Consider the following 20,772-nt stretch of genomic DNA (forward strand, 5'->3'; position numbering starts at 1 on the left):
AGCTGCATGACTGAAGACTAGGAGCTTGCACAAGGATATACAACACAATTAGAGTGGCTTGGATCCGTTCTGCTAGTGGTAATACAAGGACTATTCTTATGCCAAGGCAGAGATACTACACAAGTAACAAAATCGAGATTAAAATCCATCCTGGAGCTGTTTCCACAAAAACATAAGATACATGAGAATGGTTGTTACAGAGATCTTGAGGACCCATCATCTGTTTCTTGGCTGAATAACGATTACAGCTGTCTGCTGTGGCTTCCTCCCTCGTTCCCTAGCCCATCACTAGAGGGAGCTGCCATTACCTCATTTCTCTCAGCCCCTACCTGCCTGGCCAATTCTTTTATCCATTTATCTCACCTAATTCTCATGCCTTAGGTGGCCTGCACTTTTCTTCACAGCTAATGGTGAGAAATGGGTACCTTCAGGTTCTCCTTACTCTAAAACGCATGTCAGATAAATTGCGTTCTTTAGGTATTTGTTTCTCAAGTCCAGTGCGGCTAGCCTGTGTGTTGAAGATGAATCCTATCACAGTTACCATGAGAAATGGCCTTGCTTCATACTAGGTACAAATGTTCAACACAGCGGTCGCTTGTCTGAAACTCACAGACACTGAGCAGGATTTGTGTTACAATAGCAAGCAGACGCTCGGAAGAAAGCAGGCCAAACTCATCTTATTTCCCAAGAAAATCTGTCCCTTCTGCTTTGTCAAAGGCAATCTGAATGTCCCTTTGGAGTTATTTCCCCATCAGAGATGCTTAGTTTCCTTGCATATTGTCTGGAGTCCTCATGAGGAAAGAGACTACAAAACATTTGTGCGCATGTGTGTCTGGTACCAGCCTTACAGATGATCCATGGTGGGCACTGGGCTGGAGTTCTGCAGCCTGAGCTCTCAGCAGATGATTCAAGGATGCACCACAACAACATACCCCCCACTCTCTCTCTGAGAGATGAACACAAAAGAGCACGGTCCTTTAGAGATGCAGAGACAAACATCAGTCTAGATGGCAAAGGCAAGAAGAGACTCCTGAAGGAAAGAACGCGAAATGAAAGGGGAGGCAGAGGGAAGAAAACATGGAGAAAGTAAGCAAATAAGGTTGGGGACAGAAGGAAAGAGAATGTACCTGGACACCAAAGGGGAAGTTAGTACTCCTGTACTTGCACTCAGAACCTGCATTTGGCTGTAGCCATGTACAGCATTCACATATCCAGGCAGATGCTTAGCACCATGGATATTTACCCTGTTTACCATAGCCCCAACATGCCAGCCACTGCACACCATGCCCAGGACCTTTGTAGAGCTGAAGTCAGCACAGGGGCAACAAGTGCCACAAAGGCAACACCAGTACTGCCCTCTCAGACATCTCTGTGGGTTCTCTGATGCCCAGTAGCTGGTATGTTCATAACAATAGCTCTGCTGGAGCAGCTCTAGCCCCACCCTTAAAGAAACTTTCGGGAACTCAGTAGCTTTGAGACTCCTTGACATCCGTTGAACATGTCAAATCATTAGCAGGATGGTACAAACAAGGAACCAGAGGGCATGAGCCAGGTTAAGATGCCAACAACAAACAGAACTTCATGTCCATCTATCTGAAGCTTCATTATTCACTTCTGAAGCCAGCAGAGCTGCACTCAGACTAGATCACAGACTTCGTCTAAGGCCCAGTACATGTTGGAGCTTATAAAATCTCACATGAACAAAGCACGATCTAACACTAACTTGTTTTTACAAAGTCTGCTTTGGAAAGCCCTGCCTTTCTACCCCCTTGGCAGAGGCGGAAGCAGACATGCACTTACACTTCTGGTACTTTGTGGAATGCAGCTCGGCTGCCAGGGAGAGGAGAACAGTTTGTCTTTGTGGCAGCTCTTCTGAGGGACCTGGAAATCCACAGAACCTGGCTTCCTCAATAACCCAGGCACTCCCCTGGGGCTCTTAGTGTCAATTATCTGCTGCCATGGCCTAATGCCATTCTCCTCAGTAACAAAAGGAGATCCCTGGCAAAGGGCTGTTCGATAGAAGGCCACGTGCTGTATTTAAGGTGTATTTACCTTTCACAAGAATGAACAGGGGCCTTTTCTTCAGTTAGCATGTCCCACAGCTTGGATCAGTTGCTAGAGGCTCTTTCTTGAAACAGCAACTCTCCTGATACCTGCTGTGCAGACCTCAACCCCCTCCAATTCTAGAAATATAGAAGTCCCATTGAAAAGGCAAAAGCCATATATTTACTTGGAAGATTTTGCATGACCACCTTCACCTCCACATGAAAAAGAGGATACAGGTCTTCTCATGCATCCTACCAGACTCCAGTCAACTTCAGCCCAGTGAAGGACTGGCCAGGGTCCTGTCGTGGAACAAGCACAACCAAGCCCATTGCCTGAGCCTGGTGCAGACTCTGACACACAAGCGCTTTTCAGGCCGTCTCTGCGACGCTAGGCACCTAGGTACCTCTATAGGCAGGTAGCCAAGATGAACCAATGGCAGATACAAGGTGATGCTGGAGATTTGGTAACTCCCATCATTTACTGCAACACTCAGGCAGTTACTTGCAAGTAATCCACTTTGTCTCCAGACTTCGACTTTTGGCTTTATGTTCTTTTTTATGATAATACAGTTCTTGAAAGTGTGCTAGGATTTTAAGATCCAGGTCATCCCAGGGGGTGGGAGAGGCAAAACGATTTCCTAAAACTAATCCAAACTTACCAGTAAGCTGCAACCTGCACAGCTAGAGGCCAACAGCTGCTGTCCCACACCCATGCCACTGTAAGGAGTGGCCATGTATGTGTTAAACATCTGCAACTGCCGAAGGCTCTAGTGAGAGATCAGAGACCATTTATGATATTTCTCTATCTCAGCTGATGGTCTCTGTCACCCCTTGAGAACTTACAGCTTGGTGCCACCTCCCAGCTTCCTGTAAGCACACCCTACAGAGGATATCGTTCCGTGCCAGCTGCAACACCACCATCCGTAAAGAAGCCAAAGGTGCACACTTTGCTGTCAACTGGCCTGCTCTGCAGCCATCTCGGACAGAACATGCACCAGGCTGGAACACAAACCAACCTTGCCAAAGCCTGTCTTGGCCTCCCAAATCCTCAAGCAACTGCCTGCTGGAAAGCAAGTCACCTCCTTGCTGTACTACCATGGTGTTCTTACATGGTTGCTGGAGGGGGGAAATATCCTAAATTCAGCCATTGGCAAGGTAAGTAGGAAGTTTACTTCCAACACTACTGATTTTCCTCCTGGTACCTTGGAAACGCAAAGCCTCAGGAAGGGTTCAAAGAAGACTCAACATCTAATGCCCAGGTTTTAGAGCAGATATTGTACACATGCTCCTAACTGTGACTCCTGGCCCTACGTAATCAAAAGAAAACTCCCACAACAAAAAGGTTGACTTTCAGTGATGTAGAAACAGGATAGACTCAGAAAACAATTAAGTTCCCCAATTCATCACATAAATGTAGGCAAATATTTAAAACCTACTGTAGAATAGGGCTCATGCTTATTTTACAAGTAAGCAGTGCTGGAAACAGGACTGTAACATTTATATTTGATACCCTTGCCTCAATAACAGTGTCTGCATACATGCAAGGTACAAGGAAAGAACTGCCTATAGGTCAAACACCCAGACCCACAGCACAGACATAATCAAAAAGGCTCGCTCTTTATTTTAAACATAAAAAGAAACATTTTACACAGCATTGTTAGAACTACTCGGTACCTGCATTCCAGAATTGTGCCAAACACTTTATTTTATAACTTTGAAATGAAAACAAAAGAAAGAAAATATCTTGCCCTTCTGCTGTTTGATGTTCAAGCTTGTCCTGGATCAAAATTCGAAGTGCCTGGAGGAATTTACCAGCTTAACCAGGAGATGTGGCAATGCAAACAGAGGAAGTTCAACGTGAGCCCTTAGGATACTTTGACAATACCACAGGTTGCAGCAGGGAGGATATGGATGTTTGCGCTGCATCTCAGGCAGCTTACTCTCCTGATACTCTGCAGGTTTAATACACAACCAGATGCACACACACACCTCCACTCACACAAACCCCGGTCACACAGGAAATAATAATAATAAAAAACATGAAAAGTGACCTAGATTTTTTTTTCATTAGAGATAAGATTCCCACTCTATTTTAAAAAAAGGGGATAATACAAAATTGGCACAAGTAGAAGGAAACCTGGGGGGTAAGTCTAGCCCCTCAGCTTCTAGCCTTCCAACTACAGCAAATACAGGGTGGAAGGGGATGCAGCATTGCCTTCCAAGGGGCTGGCAGCAGTACGAGCTAGCAGCAAACTTGCTTCACTTGGAATGACCAAGATGGTTTGTTATGGGCCATGAAGGAAGGTCAGCATTAGCTAAGAACATGGGGACCTTTCATTGGAGCTGGGAGCTCTGACCAAAATAACCCTGAGTTTTTTTCCAGCAGGGAGAAAGTGTGCTATGTTATGTGCTTGGGAAGAGCTGGCGGTTCCCTGCTCGTTCATTCCCTAATTATTGCATTACAGTCATGATCCTCTCTCTCTAAAACTTAACCAAGAGCAGATAAATGGAGTCAGCCTGCAAGGACAGAAAGTGACTGTGCTTCGAACTTCACCACCACCCCTCCCAAGACACCCCAATGCCACAGGCCTTCCGTGAAGAAAGCAGATGTTAGTGCAGGAAAGAAGCCGCTAGATCAGTGTGGGCAGGACAGCCAGCATTCCAAATACCAGAATGGTGCTTCACAACATCCAAGGAAAAAGCAAGATTTCACTACAGCAGACAGATAGGAGAGGAAGAAAAAAATCTTGCTATTAAAGTAGTATCCGAGTGAATCCTTTCCTCAACTCCCTTCCTTCAGAAAGTGTCACTACAGATTTCTGGGCTTTCACAGTGGAAGCTAGAGACTGCTTCTGCCCTGTTCCTCAGCAGAGGCAGCTACAAATGTCTGCAACAGGCCTTTTCAGAGCTCTTCCAGAAAGGAAACCATCAAGCCAGAAAGAAAAGTTGCTATGAATGTTCAGGGCTAAAGTCTTCCAAAGGTGTACAGATATTGGGTGTTTTGGAACACTACAGGAAATGTCTTAGAGAATCAGATAACAACTTGCAAGCCCCAACTCTGCAAATCAAGTCCATTTTGAAGGGTCTCACATTCAGCTTCCAAAAATCATTGGACACCTCTGTGACTGCACGTGTGTTTGCACACGGGAAGCAGAACAGCCTTCTAGAAAAATCCCTCACGTCAGCCTCAGAACAAAGGTCACAATGCAAGACAGGAGCAAACCACACAAAGAAAACTTACCGGAAAAAAACCATAATTTTGGAATAGCAACAATGTTGAGTGCAAGGTTCCACAAACACTAATGTGAAATGAAGCCTTCATAGCACAGATACCAGACCTGCAGCTCCCCTGGAATGTGCAGTGGGATGAGCTATTAATGAAGCAGACTGACTACACAACAAACGTCTAGACTGGCAACAGCACACCACAGCCACTACCTTCCATGGATGCTCTCCATGCATCTTTTCTTTTACCTTAAAAAAAAAAAGTTGGAAAGTATTGAGGCCTGGTCTCAACTCTACATTTCTCACCCTTCTTGATGTGAGCCAAACCCTGGCTGTGACGTCAGGTTGCGGTAGTGTCTTACTTCCCTGTTTGTTTATACACAGTATCTTTATTCTGACTTTTATTGCTTAAAACACCAGCTGTGCTGGGAAGACAGAACTGCCTGGAAAAGTAGCTGCTCCCAGTCAGGAGCCAGGTCAGCACATGTGGAAGACCAAAGCAGGACTTCTATACTATAGCACCTATGAATAGGTCTCAAACCCATGGGGAAGCCCTGCTGCAGGCCCATGCACAAGACCACAATCATTGGAACCTGAAGGATTCTTGCTGCCCTCTTGGGCTTGCTCCTATTCCTACCCTGAGCTGCACTTCAGCTACTGCAGATCTCAGACTCTGCTCACAGGTTCAAGGGTTACCATTGAGTGACTGGCAGAAGCAGCATTAGAGTCTGGTCTGTGCATTTAGTTATACATAGTTTACAAGTCTTCTCTGAAAATGATCAGTTTGTCAACTGCAGACGAAGATCCATCTCGTGGTTTCTGGGGGGTTTTTTGTGGTTTTTTTGTATTTTTTGGGGCTTTTTTTCCGTAAGTCACACCATCAGCAGTGGGGCAAGGTCTCCCACCTCTCTCTGCTGAGGGCAGCAGAAGGCTGGGCCTTGTCCCTAGACACCACGTGCGCCCCTACCACAAGCAGAACAGGGTCTCAGGCACAACGTGAGCAGCTGTAGTGGAGAGAAAAGAAGGTGGAAGGGTGGGGGAGAAGGTAGCCACAAGCAGACTTCTAACAAATGCTTGTCTGAGGATTGACTCTTCAGGGTTGCCAAGTTAGACTCTGTTCACCACAGGTAAGAGCTTCGAGCACCGAAAATAATTAAAAAAAGTTTAAAAAAAGAAGTTTCTCAGACCTCCAGGCAAGTTATGTTTCGGGTTAACTGCAAACCCTTTGAAAGCCAGGGAAGAGAAGGCATGCTGACAACCATAATTCAATTCTTTGCTGGGACAGTCTCATGAGGCATCAGCAGAGGAACCTTCTCCAGTCTTCAATCCAACACAGAGAAGTCTGTGAGATATCAGGATGGACAGAAAAAGGGACTAGGATGGTGTGATGGGGGTAAAGGGGAAAAGTAGACTGGTTAATACAATGAAAGTCTAACACTTCTACCAGTCCCTTTCCCACCCATCGCCCTGCCCATCATGCTTTCATACAGGGACATCTTTTCAAAACCAAGGGGGGAAGGAAGAAAACCCCACCAAACAAAACAAAAGAAAAAAAAACATTAGTGAATTTTGTCACAAGGCTCTGCTGAAAGAAGGCTCAGCAGTCTGCACATTAGAAGGACATGATCCCTATGCAGAAAGTGCTGCTGGAAAAGGAGAACTCTGAGTTCCTAAATATGGCCTGAATGCTCTCAGGACATGACGTGTAACAAGGAGAAGCTTGAGGTCCAGGCTGAAATCAGAGAGGAAATGCACTGTCTTGTCTGGGCCTGTGAGCAAGTGTCTCAGCACAGTCCAAGAGCCCCGTGAGTCTCTCCCGAAACGCAAGTGTGTCTGGCTCCCACGCTCAGTCCATCTCCATCGACATTAGCCGGCGACGCTCTCGTCTTGTTTCCTGCACTTCCTTCTTGCAGCACCAACGGGAGCTGCAGTAGCCAATGAGGCAGGATAAGAGTCCAATGACAGTGGCCAGACCAATGCCAATCAACAGGGGATACTTGAAAGCATTCAGAACTGAAAAAGGAAGGCAAAGTCATTAGATATCACTAAGAAATTCAGAGACCCCCTTCATTTGTTCTTGCCCAAAAAAGGAGAAAATCCCACATTATTCAGTCATGGGCAGATTAATTATTTCAGCAGGAAATCACACTAATTTTCCTTCTTGATTTCTGTCTTTTGAGGTTTGGAAAATTAGTGTCTTACTGTACTCCCTTACGTCCTCATCCTAATTCTTCCTCCACCATTTCAAAGCCTCAGGGAGGCTGGAAGCACCAGAGAAACCTTGGAGTGAGATAGTAAAGTAGAGCTAGTTCCAAGAGGTATTCCATTACCTGTGCCTCCGCACAAAAGCCTTGTAAAATTTCCCCATCAGAGGCAGACTGTGGCTGCACTCTTTGTAATATGTTTTGCAATGGCACGGAGTGGTCTCCTTCACGCTTTGCTTGATTAAAACTACTTGTACAGTATATTCACTGCCACTCAACAACCCTGTCTAATCAACGTCCAAAGTTGGTACCTGAGGAAGGAAGTTGATTTATAGGCACCTACTGCTCATTTAAAAGGCAGGGTCAAGAACTGTAACAAGTTTGGAAAGTACAGTTATAATAGTTATCTGCACAGTAGGGAGAACAAAAATTTCTGATTTCTTTCAAGTTCATGGAACTTCTCAATATTTCCAGGAAAGGTCATACTGAGAAGAAAGCAACTAGTTCAAAACCCCTCCTGCATTAACTTCCCCCCTTAGCTACGTGCTGAATGCATCATCTATCATGCAACTTGCTTCTCAAGAAGTCTAGCAACACTTGCAACTCAGATTGGAAAGCAGACAAGGCATTAAGTGCAGGGAGCAGCACGTCTTGTGGTTAGCAGAGGGAGGAAGGAGTCAGAGCTCTGATCTTCTGTTCTCAGCTTTGATATTAACCACAATGCGCCTCTACTTCAGCACGCCCCATCTGCAAACCAAGGCTTCCTCCTGCAGGCAGCAGAAGGGTTAACACTTGGAGAGAATTCTATGCCTTGACTGAAAGATGCCCCAGCTATGCAAAACATCACCAAGAGATGATCAAGAAAGAGAATGCTCCAGTCTTATGAGTCTGACCTATTCAGGCCTACCTACTCTGCAGAATCTGGAACCAGAAGTTGAAAACAATAGGAAAGGATAACAAAATCCAATGAGATTATCACAGGCACCGTTAAAAATAGCAATGGAGAATATTTGTCACAGAAAGACATAACAAGGTGTTAAAAAAATATTGCATAACATGTTGCAATCTCTTACCATCCATTTTCACAGACAGAAAGATGGGTTTGGCTTTGATGTCAGGTTCCCGCTGCCATATGCCGGTGGCAGATCGCACCCACGGGGTCACTACGCAGTAGTGGTTCCCAAAGTCATGGTCCTCACAGCCATGCACGCGGAGCCGGAATTCCAGTGGGCTGATTCTCTCCAGGCTGAGGTCACTGCTCCCATTTCTCCTGCTCTGCGTGACAATCCCTCTCCGGTCCAGCGAGGCCAGCAAGACAGGCTCTCTGTCCAATGCAAAGGAGCGCACAGCAAACCAGGAGACATCAAAGGACATATCATCTGCATTTGTGGGCAAAGAAGAATTTGGACATGTTGTTTGAGCTCCGAAGAGTATTCATAGTGCCACTTTTCAGCAGAAAGGTTAACCTGCAAGCAGCATAGCCAACACTGGTCTGAGAGTGGAAGAAAAAAAGAAAAGAAAGGAAAAAAGAAAAAAAGGAAAAAAAGAGCGCACTGAACACGTCCTTTCTAGGAGGATTCAAACAACAAACTGCAAGGAAATGCACTGGCATGAAGAACATAGCTGCATGGAAAGGGTGACTTACTACAGGGCTGACAAAGAAGTTTTCTTGCTTTCCTGCCTGTCATTCTAAAATTTATGTTTTACCTCTGATTTAAGTTTTCACCAAGCAGGTCTAGTGTAATAAGAAGCTCTATAACTATGTTGAACCTACATTGAAAAGGGATTGGAAGTACTAGGGATTTGCTAGCAGACAGTGATTTGCAATCACTATCTTAATGCAGGGCCTACGCAACCACAAAGTCAGAAGGCTCTTTCCTGAAGAGTCCTTCCTTACATTTCGTCTGCCTTAATGCATACAGAGATTCTATACAGAGCTCAAACAATTACCTACAAAAATAAAAAGCATTCAGGAGCAAAGCCTGGTCACAATGCTTTTATGTTTCTTCCAGAGTTGTGGGTTACTGCCACGCATCATCAGGCATCACACCTTGTACAAGTTTTACCACCCACAGAGATAGCCTATAAAATGCATTTACAACACTTTTAATATTTAACATAGCTGACAGGTAGTCAGAGTTCATCAACACATTTGGGTCTTTCCATGTTCATGCAAGATCCTATTGATCCCATTAGATCTCAGTCTTAACCCTATCAGGCTGATGTAGCTGAGTATCTACTTTAAAAATAACTGTTATTCTTTGCTAACAAGAGCCCAGCGACACCTGTCGGAGTCTGAAACCTGGCATGACCTACAGCACACAGGAAAGCCTGCTCACTTGTTTCATCAACAGGTCTTTCTTCCCAGCACATGAGCAAACTGATGGGCCCAAAGAGGTTACCATTTCTGTCCTAAGTTTTGGCTACTGGTAGAATGTGTGCACAGGGCTTAACCTGTTCACATCTAAGACAATCCCCAGTGATTTTTCCATTTGCTAGTATTGAGACCTCTGAAAAACACAGCATTAGCAACCCGAAATTTAAAAGTGATCTTTTGTCTAATTGAGTTTGCTCTTTTCTAAACTTCCACGTTTGGTCTCCAGGCTAACGGAAAAATTAAAGCCCTGAACCTGCTGCTGTACTCAAATTCTTTGCGGATATAAGCGAAGACAATTTTTAAGCCTCTATCAGGCAAGCTAACACTTCAGGAAGGAAGGGAACCTTAAAATAATATTTTAAAGTGAAGTAAAGGGACATCCTCAGGTCTACTACTTGAAGTATAGCATTAAATAGCCAGGTAGAACATTTCCTCTTATTGCAGACAAAAACCACCTACTGTTTGGGGTATAATTAACTTCCCTGTAAGGTGCACTGGTTTTATACACAAAAAAAAACCAAAAAGATGAGAAAGCAGATGTTATTATCAGAGACACTGGCTGATCAAACTGTTTTGAGACACCAGCCAGCTTCCTGCCCTGCCTGCCATGGCCAGCTGCTCTGGGTGACAGCACAGAACCTCAAGAGAGCACCCTGTCTGTTTTGCAGCCCTACAGCAGCAGTAGGTTTCCCAGTCCTGCACTGGAGTCAGCATAGGTCATATGGACCAGCAGCCCTCACAACAATCACCCTTGCCTATCACTACAAATACTACTCTTGGTTACTTGGCATAGCACTTGGATCGCTTCCCTTGAAAGCAAAGTTAATAAAAATTACCATAAACACATATGTTCAGTTAACGGGACCAAACTTTGACCTCTGGTTTGTGTACTCACCCAACTGTCTGTTGGAAACAGGGCCTCTGCTGGAGAGAGCTCTGTTTCTATAAACTACTCTTCGCCTCTGCTGCCTGTTTATGCCAAATACGGTAATAGCACTGGTCCACAGGCAGTCACGTTGGGAACAACCAATTCCTTCCAAAGATCATCAAGACTGCCATTAGCTCTTATATTTCCAGGTGCCTTAGAAGCATATGGACACCTTCCAGGCTAAGTCCAACTATGCTGAACACACCACTGTACTTGCTAAAAAAGATTTAGACAATAAATTTAGCTATAAAAGAAAAACTATCTAGCCTTCACATTCCCAAGCCACTTGCTACCTTTGAAGAATTCCTTCTTTTCAGTCTCAGTTTGAGGTTCCTTTCCCTCCACATACAAAGATGAGTGCAGGCACTTGCTGTCATTCTAAAATAGCTGAATCTATCTTCTGTAATTACAACATGGAACAGTATTATGTCAACATATTTTATTAGTCAGTATACACAGCATGCAATTAGTGACTCACTACAGACAGTCAGAGGGAGGATTTGGCTCTGAGTACTCTTTGTCACTACCCTTCTTGAAATAGCTTAACACAGCAAAGTTGTCTGATTCATTTCTATGTATCTCTGGTTTTCATGAAACAAATACAGGAAAATTTAGCAAAACCAGGACACAAATCAGGAGCTCTCTAAAGATCAGTGATAAACATGCCCAGCAGCTCCCAAGTGCTAATAAATATGTAGTTTTACTGACACAAAACAGGTCATGCACTAGGCTTCGCAAAAGCATCTCTACCATTCCACACACACCTTGCAACAATCTTGACAAATCACTTACAATTTTTGTCCCTAATCTACAAAAAGCAAACCCAGCCACAAGAACCACACTCACATTTAACACTATGAAGGTTTCTTTCACTGGTTCCTTTCATGCTTCATAGTGTTGCAACTAGTGTGGGACACCTGGACAAGGTTCCCCACATTAGAGGAAAGCATAATGTCCCAGTGCCAAGCTCAGAAGGCCATCAAGGACCTCAGTGCTCCCAGGGCACGCAACTCAGCTGCTTTCATAAAGAAACAGAAAGCACTGGGAGCTGGATGCTTCGGAGCTCTGCAAGCAAAGTTACAGTGGTGCTGTGCTTCCTCCCCTCCTCAGTTACTGAGGATCATCAACATGTATAGCACATCTTTATGCACATTTCGATTTGACACACAGGACTAAGCTGTCTGGGTCTTAGCTGCCTCCCTGGCCAATCGCTCCTCAAAACAGGGAATCTATTTCTAGACCAGCTCTTAGGAACCACACACTTTCCACTGCTTAGAATGGAGTCCTCTCAGCATCTTGTTACAGTGCTGAATCACAATTTTGAGACCCTTTTTGTTTACTACATTTAAATGAGGTTGAATAGGGCTTCCTAGAGAGCAGAGCAAACCACTTCAAACCATACAAGAGGTAAACAAGCTGGTTTTGTTAAATTCTCCAAAGTATCCACTGGGTCTGTCTGGAGCAGCTTTTGTACATTCAGGGCACAGAAGAACTACTATTCCCCCCTGACACACACATACTCCCCCCCTCATATCAATTCAAAACACCAAGCACAGCTCCCAAACCAAAGGAGCACTTCTTTAGATGGAACAGTTCTTGCCATGTACTGAGTTTAGTAATACACACTCCATTTCAGCAGGGTCTCAAAGAAGCAGAGGAAATTAAAGCACGCAGCAGTCATGCCAAAACCTCTTCCATCCTTTTGAAAATTTCCCACAGGGTGGGTACACACACACACACACACAGAGTGTCGTGAATTGTCTCTACCAGACATGGGTCCAATCCTTAAGCAATGTTTCTAGAAACAATTGGATCAATCTAACTATAACAAAGAGCAGCACTGACAAAGATCATTGGTCATTTAACTTTTCCTCAGCCCCTTGGAAGTACTTTACTCTTCTGATTGCGTATACAAAGAGAGAGAAGAGATGGCACCTCACCCCTCAACTTATTACAGGAAGCATACATACTAATCCACATGCATGCTTGCAAAGCTGAGTGCCCAGGTGTACAAGAGCAGAGCTAGCTGGCATTACCAAGTGTGTTCAAAGTGTTTTGGATGCGCATCTAACAAGACATCCTACGAAATTCCCTGACTCTCCTTTGCTCACAAGAGGGCCCAAAACACAGCCCTGCAGCAGGTCTCACACCAGAAGAGTAGATGGCCTTTGAAAGGTATCACATCCCTCAGAAGAGAGTCAAATGCTCTGCTCTCCTTTCTCATCACATTCACACATGCAAAGACCATGTCTGTACTGCTGTCATCTGTCTTCTTCTAGGAGATGCTGGCAACTCCTGCTCTGCTTACCTGATTACCTGATGTAGGTTTTCCCTAACAACAGCCTGACTTCCCCACTGGGATAAGACAGCCCCGTTATTTTCACAGTCTGTCTAATGCTTGGCACTCATTTAAAAAGCAAGATCTCCATTCTAGTTGTGAATTGCGATATTGACTCAGCATAGAGACAGATCAGAGATGGGATACAGGGGAGTAAGGTAACTACTGAGGAACTACAACTGTTTGTTACTATACGAGCCCTTAAGGCCCTTCTGCACCTAATCCGCTGCGTTATCCCACTGCTCTAGTCCCTTCCATCCCTCAAGGCCAAGCAGGCAGACCTACAAGGGAATTCTGTACACCCTACAGCTATTGCATAGGTATCAGCTGTTCCCTGCAGCTCTTCTGACAGTCTCATCTAGAGGACCACCAAGCACCGGAGAGGGACAGCTTCTTGGGCCCATATGAAAGGTTCAGATGGGTTTCTCCACACAGCACGGTTGGTCAGGCCTCAAATCCTGCTCATTCAGCAACTGGAGGCTCAGAGCATGGACAGAAAGGTCTCCTCAAAACCTGCCATGATGCCACGCTTTACTCTGCAGAGGCGTATGTGTTGCCTGTGCCTCATCTGCCCCATTATAGACTCAAAAAAACCCAAAACCAACCCTAAACAAAAAAAATCCCACCCACAAAACAAGCACAGAGGCAGAGATCTGCCATGTTTAACATGACATTACCCAGCTATGGAACAGATTACAGGGCTGACATTTAAAACACTGCACTGGCTGCTCATGACCACCAGAAAGAACATCATTTCCAACTCCAGGCATCATCTATTAATACAACAGACATCCACGAATCCTCGTGAAGTTGCCCAGTTAAAACTTGATTGTGCTGATCAGCAGGTCCTCGAAGAGGACACCTTTTTACTCAATCCCTTTGATTACCTGTATCTTGTTCGTGCTTCTGCCAGCCTCAAGCTACCAACCGCACAAAAAACCATCACGAACCCAATCGCAGTGGAGCACTGACAGCAGAGCCCCACTGTTACTAAGTGGCCTCTTTTCAAGTTTGAAGTGAGCCAGAGATGCTGAGGCTTCTTTCACAAGGCAACCCTGAGCCTATTTTAGCTGTCAAGCACCAGCAGAAGCAGCATCTGCTCCCTGCCAGCAACTACTGCTTTGCAAAGGAAGCCAGCTGCTTCGGACACTGCCTCGCATTAATACCTGTAAGAGCTTGGGCACACCTCAACTTAGCAGAGGCTTCCTGCTGAGCAGAAACCGCAGGACAGACTGAGGTATACGTACCCGCATACGTCGCTGCTTACTGTGTCCAATATGCCAGCCTATGAAACTTTTGACAACAGTACACAACTGTAATGTAGCAAATTGCTTCCCAGCCATGCTCAGATTTAATGTAGAACAAAAATCATGGAATTTCAAAGTGATGGGCCTTTACTAAGCTTGGCACTTCATCTCATCAGCTACTACATGATAAGTAACATTTTCTCCACAGCACTTCTTTTGTAGTGGCTTACACATACATTTTTAAGTTTTGCATGAATCATGACACCTTTATATTTATGTATACACATTTATATACTTATATTTACATACATATTTATGGATTTATTTTAAATACATTTTTATATTCATATACATAGAGAATGACTTTAAAAAAACTAAAATCACTCCAAACCCAAATTTTGTGCATAATAACCAGTTATTCTCACAGTATTTTGACGAAAAGCAGCTCAGGCAATGCTTGGCAAGCAACCAGGTTTTGAGCAATTCTCTGAAGTTTTCAGCTCTTCGTAAAAGTTTGCCTTTAAAGTGTCTGCTATCCTTTACAACACAATTAGGTACTGAGTTGCATATTCCACACAAAAAAGGAGGCTCACCTCTGAAGGCATCAGCAATAAACATTAATTTTTGGCATTTACGATGCAGTATTCAATTATTGTAATTTTTAGATTTACACTAAGCCTTAAATTCACTCTGAAATGTGAAGCTCGGTGGCTAGGTGGCTTTAAGAATAGTTTACAGATGACCATTTTCTTCTAACAGATTTTGCCAATGGACCTCCTTCCCAATTAAAGGAAACAGAAATAGTTTTCATGGCCCATCTAGTGGTTGTAGGCTGAGATGGCCAGCAGTGGGCTCAGTTGGTATAGACAGCACAGGGGGGTTTAGCAGTAAGAACACTTTTTTCCCCTCCCATCAGAATGTGAAATAAAAACCCCTTTTTTTTTTTAAATTGGGCCATGTAAAGCAAACATGCTCTCCCGTATTTATATAGTGCTATAGGATTTTCAATGCTGGTTCTCAATTCTCCAGCCTCACAAAGGCCATAGGGTTGTAACTGCTGGTATTATTCTGCCTGGTGAAGGTAAATAAGTTACAAGTAAAATACTTTTGCCAAAATACCTGGGTCAAGTGCCATTCCTTCTGTTGTGACGATACACAGCAAATCTGCCAGTTCACCTTGGTAAACCGTTGGGTTGTCAGAATGCACCGAGACATTAAAGACAGGACCTAGAAAAGAGTAACCACCATTATTCATGACAGGCTTCTCTTCAGTGTCCAAAACCTTTCTTGCATGTTTTTGAAGTATTCTCTGCTAGTTTGTGGAGACAGAGCTCTGAAGCAGGGATAAGCAGTCATCTAAATTTTCACAAAACAGTTGTCGACTTTTAGCTGTTAATTTCTGCACTAAGACAAAGTATCCAAACTGCCAGACCTGCCAACCAACACAGAGGCTACTGCCCAAGTCTGTCTTCTACAATCCCTGCACAAAACGAGCCAGTCTTCCACTAGTGACTTCTCTAAGAGCACGAGAGCTCATGTCTTCACGCTAATCCACCATGGATTTTTTGGGCTGAGGCTGCCAATAAGAATTCAAGTTAAAGCAAACCAGTATTTTAACAATACAGATGGTTCTGCTATGGAATTGAAACACAGACAGCACAAGAACTACATCTGATAACACTTTTTGGTGGGTTTTCCTTCAGGCTCTGCCACACATAGCTTCTTCTGTAAAAGATGTCTCAAAGCCTAAGGGCAGAACATTGCTAGAACTCTCTCTAGGGCAGAAACCAAAGTATGTGTCAAAATACCCTCAGTGATTTCTCTACTAAACAAGGTGAAAGAGTTGAGTAGAAGGAAAGCTGATGCTGGGCCTCTGGGATGGCTTTGGGAGAAGGGGCCAGGGAACCCAAGAAGGAACTTGGGACTCAGATAAAGCAGTAACAATTTTTACCCTCTCTAGACTCCATTAGCTGCTGTCATTACATGGCTCAGCGACCTCTGGGACAGCAGCAGCCGCAACAAGCATAGAAAGCTGGTTTGGGAGGAAAGAAAAGCTGTCAGAAGATCTGCCCTCCTCCATTATTACATGCTGCTGTTTTAGTACAGGAACTGTAAATTTCAAATCCTCTGAAGATCAGTGGCAAACAACGCTTTTAATGGAGAACATTTAAGCAAATCATCCAAGACAACCCACTTGTCCCTTGCCCTCCAAACAGGTTTCTGTGGAAAGCTATGCTGATAACAACACACTGCACACACTTAGCACATTACTTCCAAACTGAGGTTCTGGAAAGAAACTTGGATGAGTCATTGAAGCTAGAGCCATGATTTTTGGTGAAACTAATCTAGACTACAAGGGCATGGCTTGTTTTGGTCAGCAGAGATTACATAGCACACTAAGAAATGAATTCCAATTACAATAATTACTTCTGTGGCTTCCAAAATTCCCCCCACAATTTCCACTGGGCACAGTGTGCTACTCTTCATTATACCATAAATTTCTTACAGCCCTCTTCTCTGCCCCAGAAGCAGTTGTACTTTGTACACAAGGCAGTATGTAGACACACAATCCCAGAGGTGTGCACCCATTCTGACCCTAGAAGTTCTCAGTTAAGATTGCAAGTTACCCCACCAAGCAAGAATAAAAGAGCAGTAGAAATGCAATAGAGGTTACATGTGGACTACCCAGCTGAGACTCCTACATGCTTCTGCTAGAACATATTTAAGGAAATGAGAGACCCAGAACATGTCAAATTTCAGCTGTTCAGGTACTGGCTTCACGCGCAGGCTGTAGCCCTACCTTAAGCTAAGCATGATGGGATTCTTTTCTGGGGAAACGAAGAGAGATTAACCTGATTGCTTCCTCAGTCTCCATCCAAACTCCTTCAATGTGAATTTGTTTCCTGAAATTCACACACACGCACCCCCAACCATATTCCCCTTGCAGCCTACTTGATTATTCATCTTCAGATAAAACTAGACATTTTCCATCATTTTCTTTAGTGTTGTGCAGACAGAAGTTCAAGAACCTACAGGACTAAAGGGCAGCATGGACCAGGGCACTCCAGCCAACTGTAACCAGAAAAGTCTCAGGCTGTGAAAGAACTGTCACAGCAACAAGAAGACTGTCAAAATCTGCCAGGAACATCCCCGCATGCCCAGCACATACCCTCTGCTGCAATGACCAATGGCAAAACAGCACCGTAATAATCCTGGTACTGTCTATAGCTTGGGGTCTATCCTAAACCCCAGCAGCAAGTGAGGTAACATCACATCAGGAATATCGGATGTGCTCTACTGTAGTAAACAGGCTCTGCCCTGGCTAGATGCTGGCAGGGATTGAGCAAGGGAGATGAACTGCATGATCCCAACTTTGTCAGGCTAAGGATGGGCTGCCTTACTCCTGCCCTGACAGGGTAAACAAGGAAAGACAGAGGGTAAATATAAACAGGACTTTTCAGGCCTTATTTCTAGGTTGAAAGTCCAGGCATCTACTGCATTCAACAGACAATAGCTTCCAACCCCGGCATGCCAACACACCACTAATGCAGAGTGGAGTCTGAACACTGCCAGCCATTGGATGTCAGGAGGGTAAAAGCTAAGCTTATTTGGTCACTCAGCCAGGAAAGGCCATGTATCATGGTAATGCAGGACTCCCTACATACCCTTCAGTTCTGGGTCACCAAGCACATCTCTGCTCTGCCTCCCACATGAAGAGTCAAAGCCTCCTGGGCAGTAAGACGGCTGCTAGGCAGCAGCTGCTCTGTCATTTCATGATTGTACTTCCCCTTGGTAAGTCACAAACAGTGATTTCCCTTTGGTTATTTCTTTACTAGGGTACATCTCCTGCAAATTGCCATCTATACCTCCAAGGAGAAATCACTGTCCTGTGTTAGAAGAACTGGATTTCAACAGAGAGTTGAGAGGTGTGTCAGGGGCTGTGCTCTTCCCTCTCCAGCTGAGGATGTGGGAAACAATTATTGTGGGGTTTGTTTTTTTTTTAAACCTAAGCAAACTTCATTACAGTGAAAGCTTCTTAGCTCAGTCTTGAAAGCTGTGTAGTTGCAGCTTCCTAGGAAATGCATTTTTCTTCTTTGGTAGCATCTCAGGCCTTCTGTCCACACGCCCTGGGCCTCAGGCTGCCCCATTAGCCCTGAGCTGGACCACGAGGACTATTTAATCCCCTACCCTCCACCATAAAGAACACTTCAGTCAGAGCTGTAGTCACTACACAGACTGAGAAAGATTCACAGAAGCTGACACGGCTCTAATCCCTCAGCAGAAGTAATCTGCGTGCCTCCCTTCTCTATAGAAGGGTTCTGGTCTTGGTTTTCTTTGGTTTTATTTGAAAAAACCCAACCAACCAGTGCTTTTTAATCTGAATATCACTTCCCTGATTTATGTCCACAGCTTAAACTATTTACTCTGGCTTCAGCTGAAGCTGTCTGGCAACAGGATGAGAGAAGCAGGAATAAACTGCATGCTAATCTCAAAACAAAACAAAACAAAAAAACCCCAAACACGCAGCATCACCAAACCAGTGTTCGTTAGTGGGTTACAAGGAAAACCATCACCTTATGTAACTGGACATTTGCTTTACTACAGGCTGAAGAAAAGAACCTGGGCAAAAAAACAGCACCCAAGCAAACACAGGATCCTTCCAGACACATTTTCAAGGCTCCCGATAACCTCACAAGAGGTCACAAATGTGCCACAAAAATGTGTGTGTGTGTGACAAACAAAAACAAACAAAAAAACAGAAAAAAAACCAAAAAAAACACAACAAAACAAAACCCACAAACACACACCACAAAAAAACACCCCTCAACCCCAAGATTACAGATGCAAGCATGTGGTAACTGGCAGCTCCCAATAGACACCGACGACATGAAGTATCAGTGTCTCAGCATCGCCACGCTCGAGCACTCACAGTGTCACAAGAAAGGTTGGGGAAGTGGCATGAACTCTCCTTCAATGAGATCTGAGTTCATGCTACATTAACACTGAGAGAAATAGAACTCTACAGATAACAGATGATGTGGCTTTGCTCACCTTGCCACCTGTATTTAACAGTTTGAAATACTGTTATTGGCACCTACTGGTCACTCAGGAGAATAAACAAACCAGAATTTAGTTTCAATTGCAGGGCTGACAGATCAAGCATGATCTGTAAAGCTCATCAAGAGTTAAGTGTAGGAAAGCTGCTCAGGAGTTTGAAAGCTGAGAAATAATTGGATTTTAATAACTTCAAGCTTGAAGATAAGCATCATGGTGTCTCACCTAATTTGGAAACTGAAGAGCACAGATTTACAAAACAAACCAGCACTCCCAATTCTAAGAGCTAAGCATCAACCTTCCCTTAAATTGCCATCTTCTGCTGAGACCTCTGATTTAAAACTAAGCCAAAATATCTGTTCCTCACTATAGTAAGACCATATATAAGCTTAGATACAACCCCTAAAAGAAGTTTTCTTCTTTCTTAAAGTAATAATAATTTCATATTAAAAAGCATCTGCAGTCAAGATAGGAATAAAAAGAGTTTTCAGAGCATTTCTTGACTTCTGAATGCTTGAAAAGCACTATATAATATAAAACAGAAAGTGAAGAAACTGAGGTTAGAAGGTCACTTGTACCAATCTAGAAGTGCTTAAAGAGAAACCAAGTTCCAGGATCAGGACCTGTTTGGCGTATTTTCTTCTGAACGTCCCCCTTTAACCATTGATTTCATGCAGCTCAGGAAGGAAACTCCAGAATCCAAATCCTATAGGGATACAGTTTTAAGCTAAAAAATGTATTGCAAATTCTTCCACATATGTAAGTGAAAGCAAAAAGTGTTTATAAGCTGCAACAAATATGGTTTATTGCTTTGTGCTCAATAAGATTCACACTGAACAGGCTGCAAGGTGGAAAGGAGCAGTTCAAGTTAATTTACTCAGCTTAAGGGTTTACATATTGGAGAAAAATAAAATCCTGAGCCCTATTTACCTGACGTTACCCCATAGTCCCTGCTTTCCTTCCCTGCTCAGTAATCCAAACACCTTAAATGTGCAAGAAAAAGAAGGGGAAAACAAGGGAGAATAAGCAAAAGACAGTTAATGTCTAGATTTATAACAGAAGAGATCCCAATTACCTAGGTCCTAGGTGACATTTTGGCCTTTTCTGTATCATTTTAGCCAGTAATTCTCTGCAAGAATAAGGTATAGTCTCCCCAAAGACATGAGTTACCTTTATTTTCCAGACAAGTAAAGTAGAGCAGAGAAAGGTCAAGTAACCTGACAACAGAGATCCAGAGCTGGCTGTTCCACCGAAGAAGCCTGCACCCAGTCCATTACCTAGCAGGCAGGCCGCAATCACTGCATGCAGCTTCCCTGCTTGCAATCAGCCAGCACCATGGACCACAACGGGGAA

At 44.0% G+C, this 20,772-nt stretch overlaps 1 protein-coding gene across 1 annotated transcript in view; it reads right to left on the minus strand.

The window, feature by feature from the left end:
- Positions 1-3,643: 3,643 nt before the first annotated feature.
- PTGFRN (prostaglandin F2 receptor inhibitor) overlaps positions 3,644-20,772 on the minus strand; it is a 72,048-nt gene continuing 54,919 nt past the window's right edge. The window contains exons 7-9 of the mRNA XM_075434482.1: positions 15,484-15,591; positions 8,548-8,853; positions 3,644-7,283 (exon numbers count right to left, since the gene is read on the minus strand). Of these exons, the coding sequence (XP_075290597.1) occupies positions 7,117-7,283; positions 8,548-8,853; positions 15,484-15,591 (581 nt within the window). The 3' untranslated portion in view covers positions 3,644-7,116. The remainder of the gene's footprint in view (positions 7,284-8,547; positions 8,854-15,483; positions 15,592-20,772) is intronic.

Source organism: Opisthocomus hoazin, chromosome 1, assembly GCF_030867145.1.
Source record: "Opisthocomus hoazin isolate bOpiHoa1 chromosome 1, bOpiHoa1.hap1, whole genome shotgun sequence".
Classification (NCBI taxonomy): Eukaryota; Metazoa; Chordata; class Aves; order Opisthocomiformes; family Opisthocomidae; genus Opisthocomus; species Opisthocomus hoazin.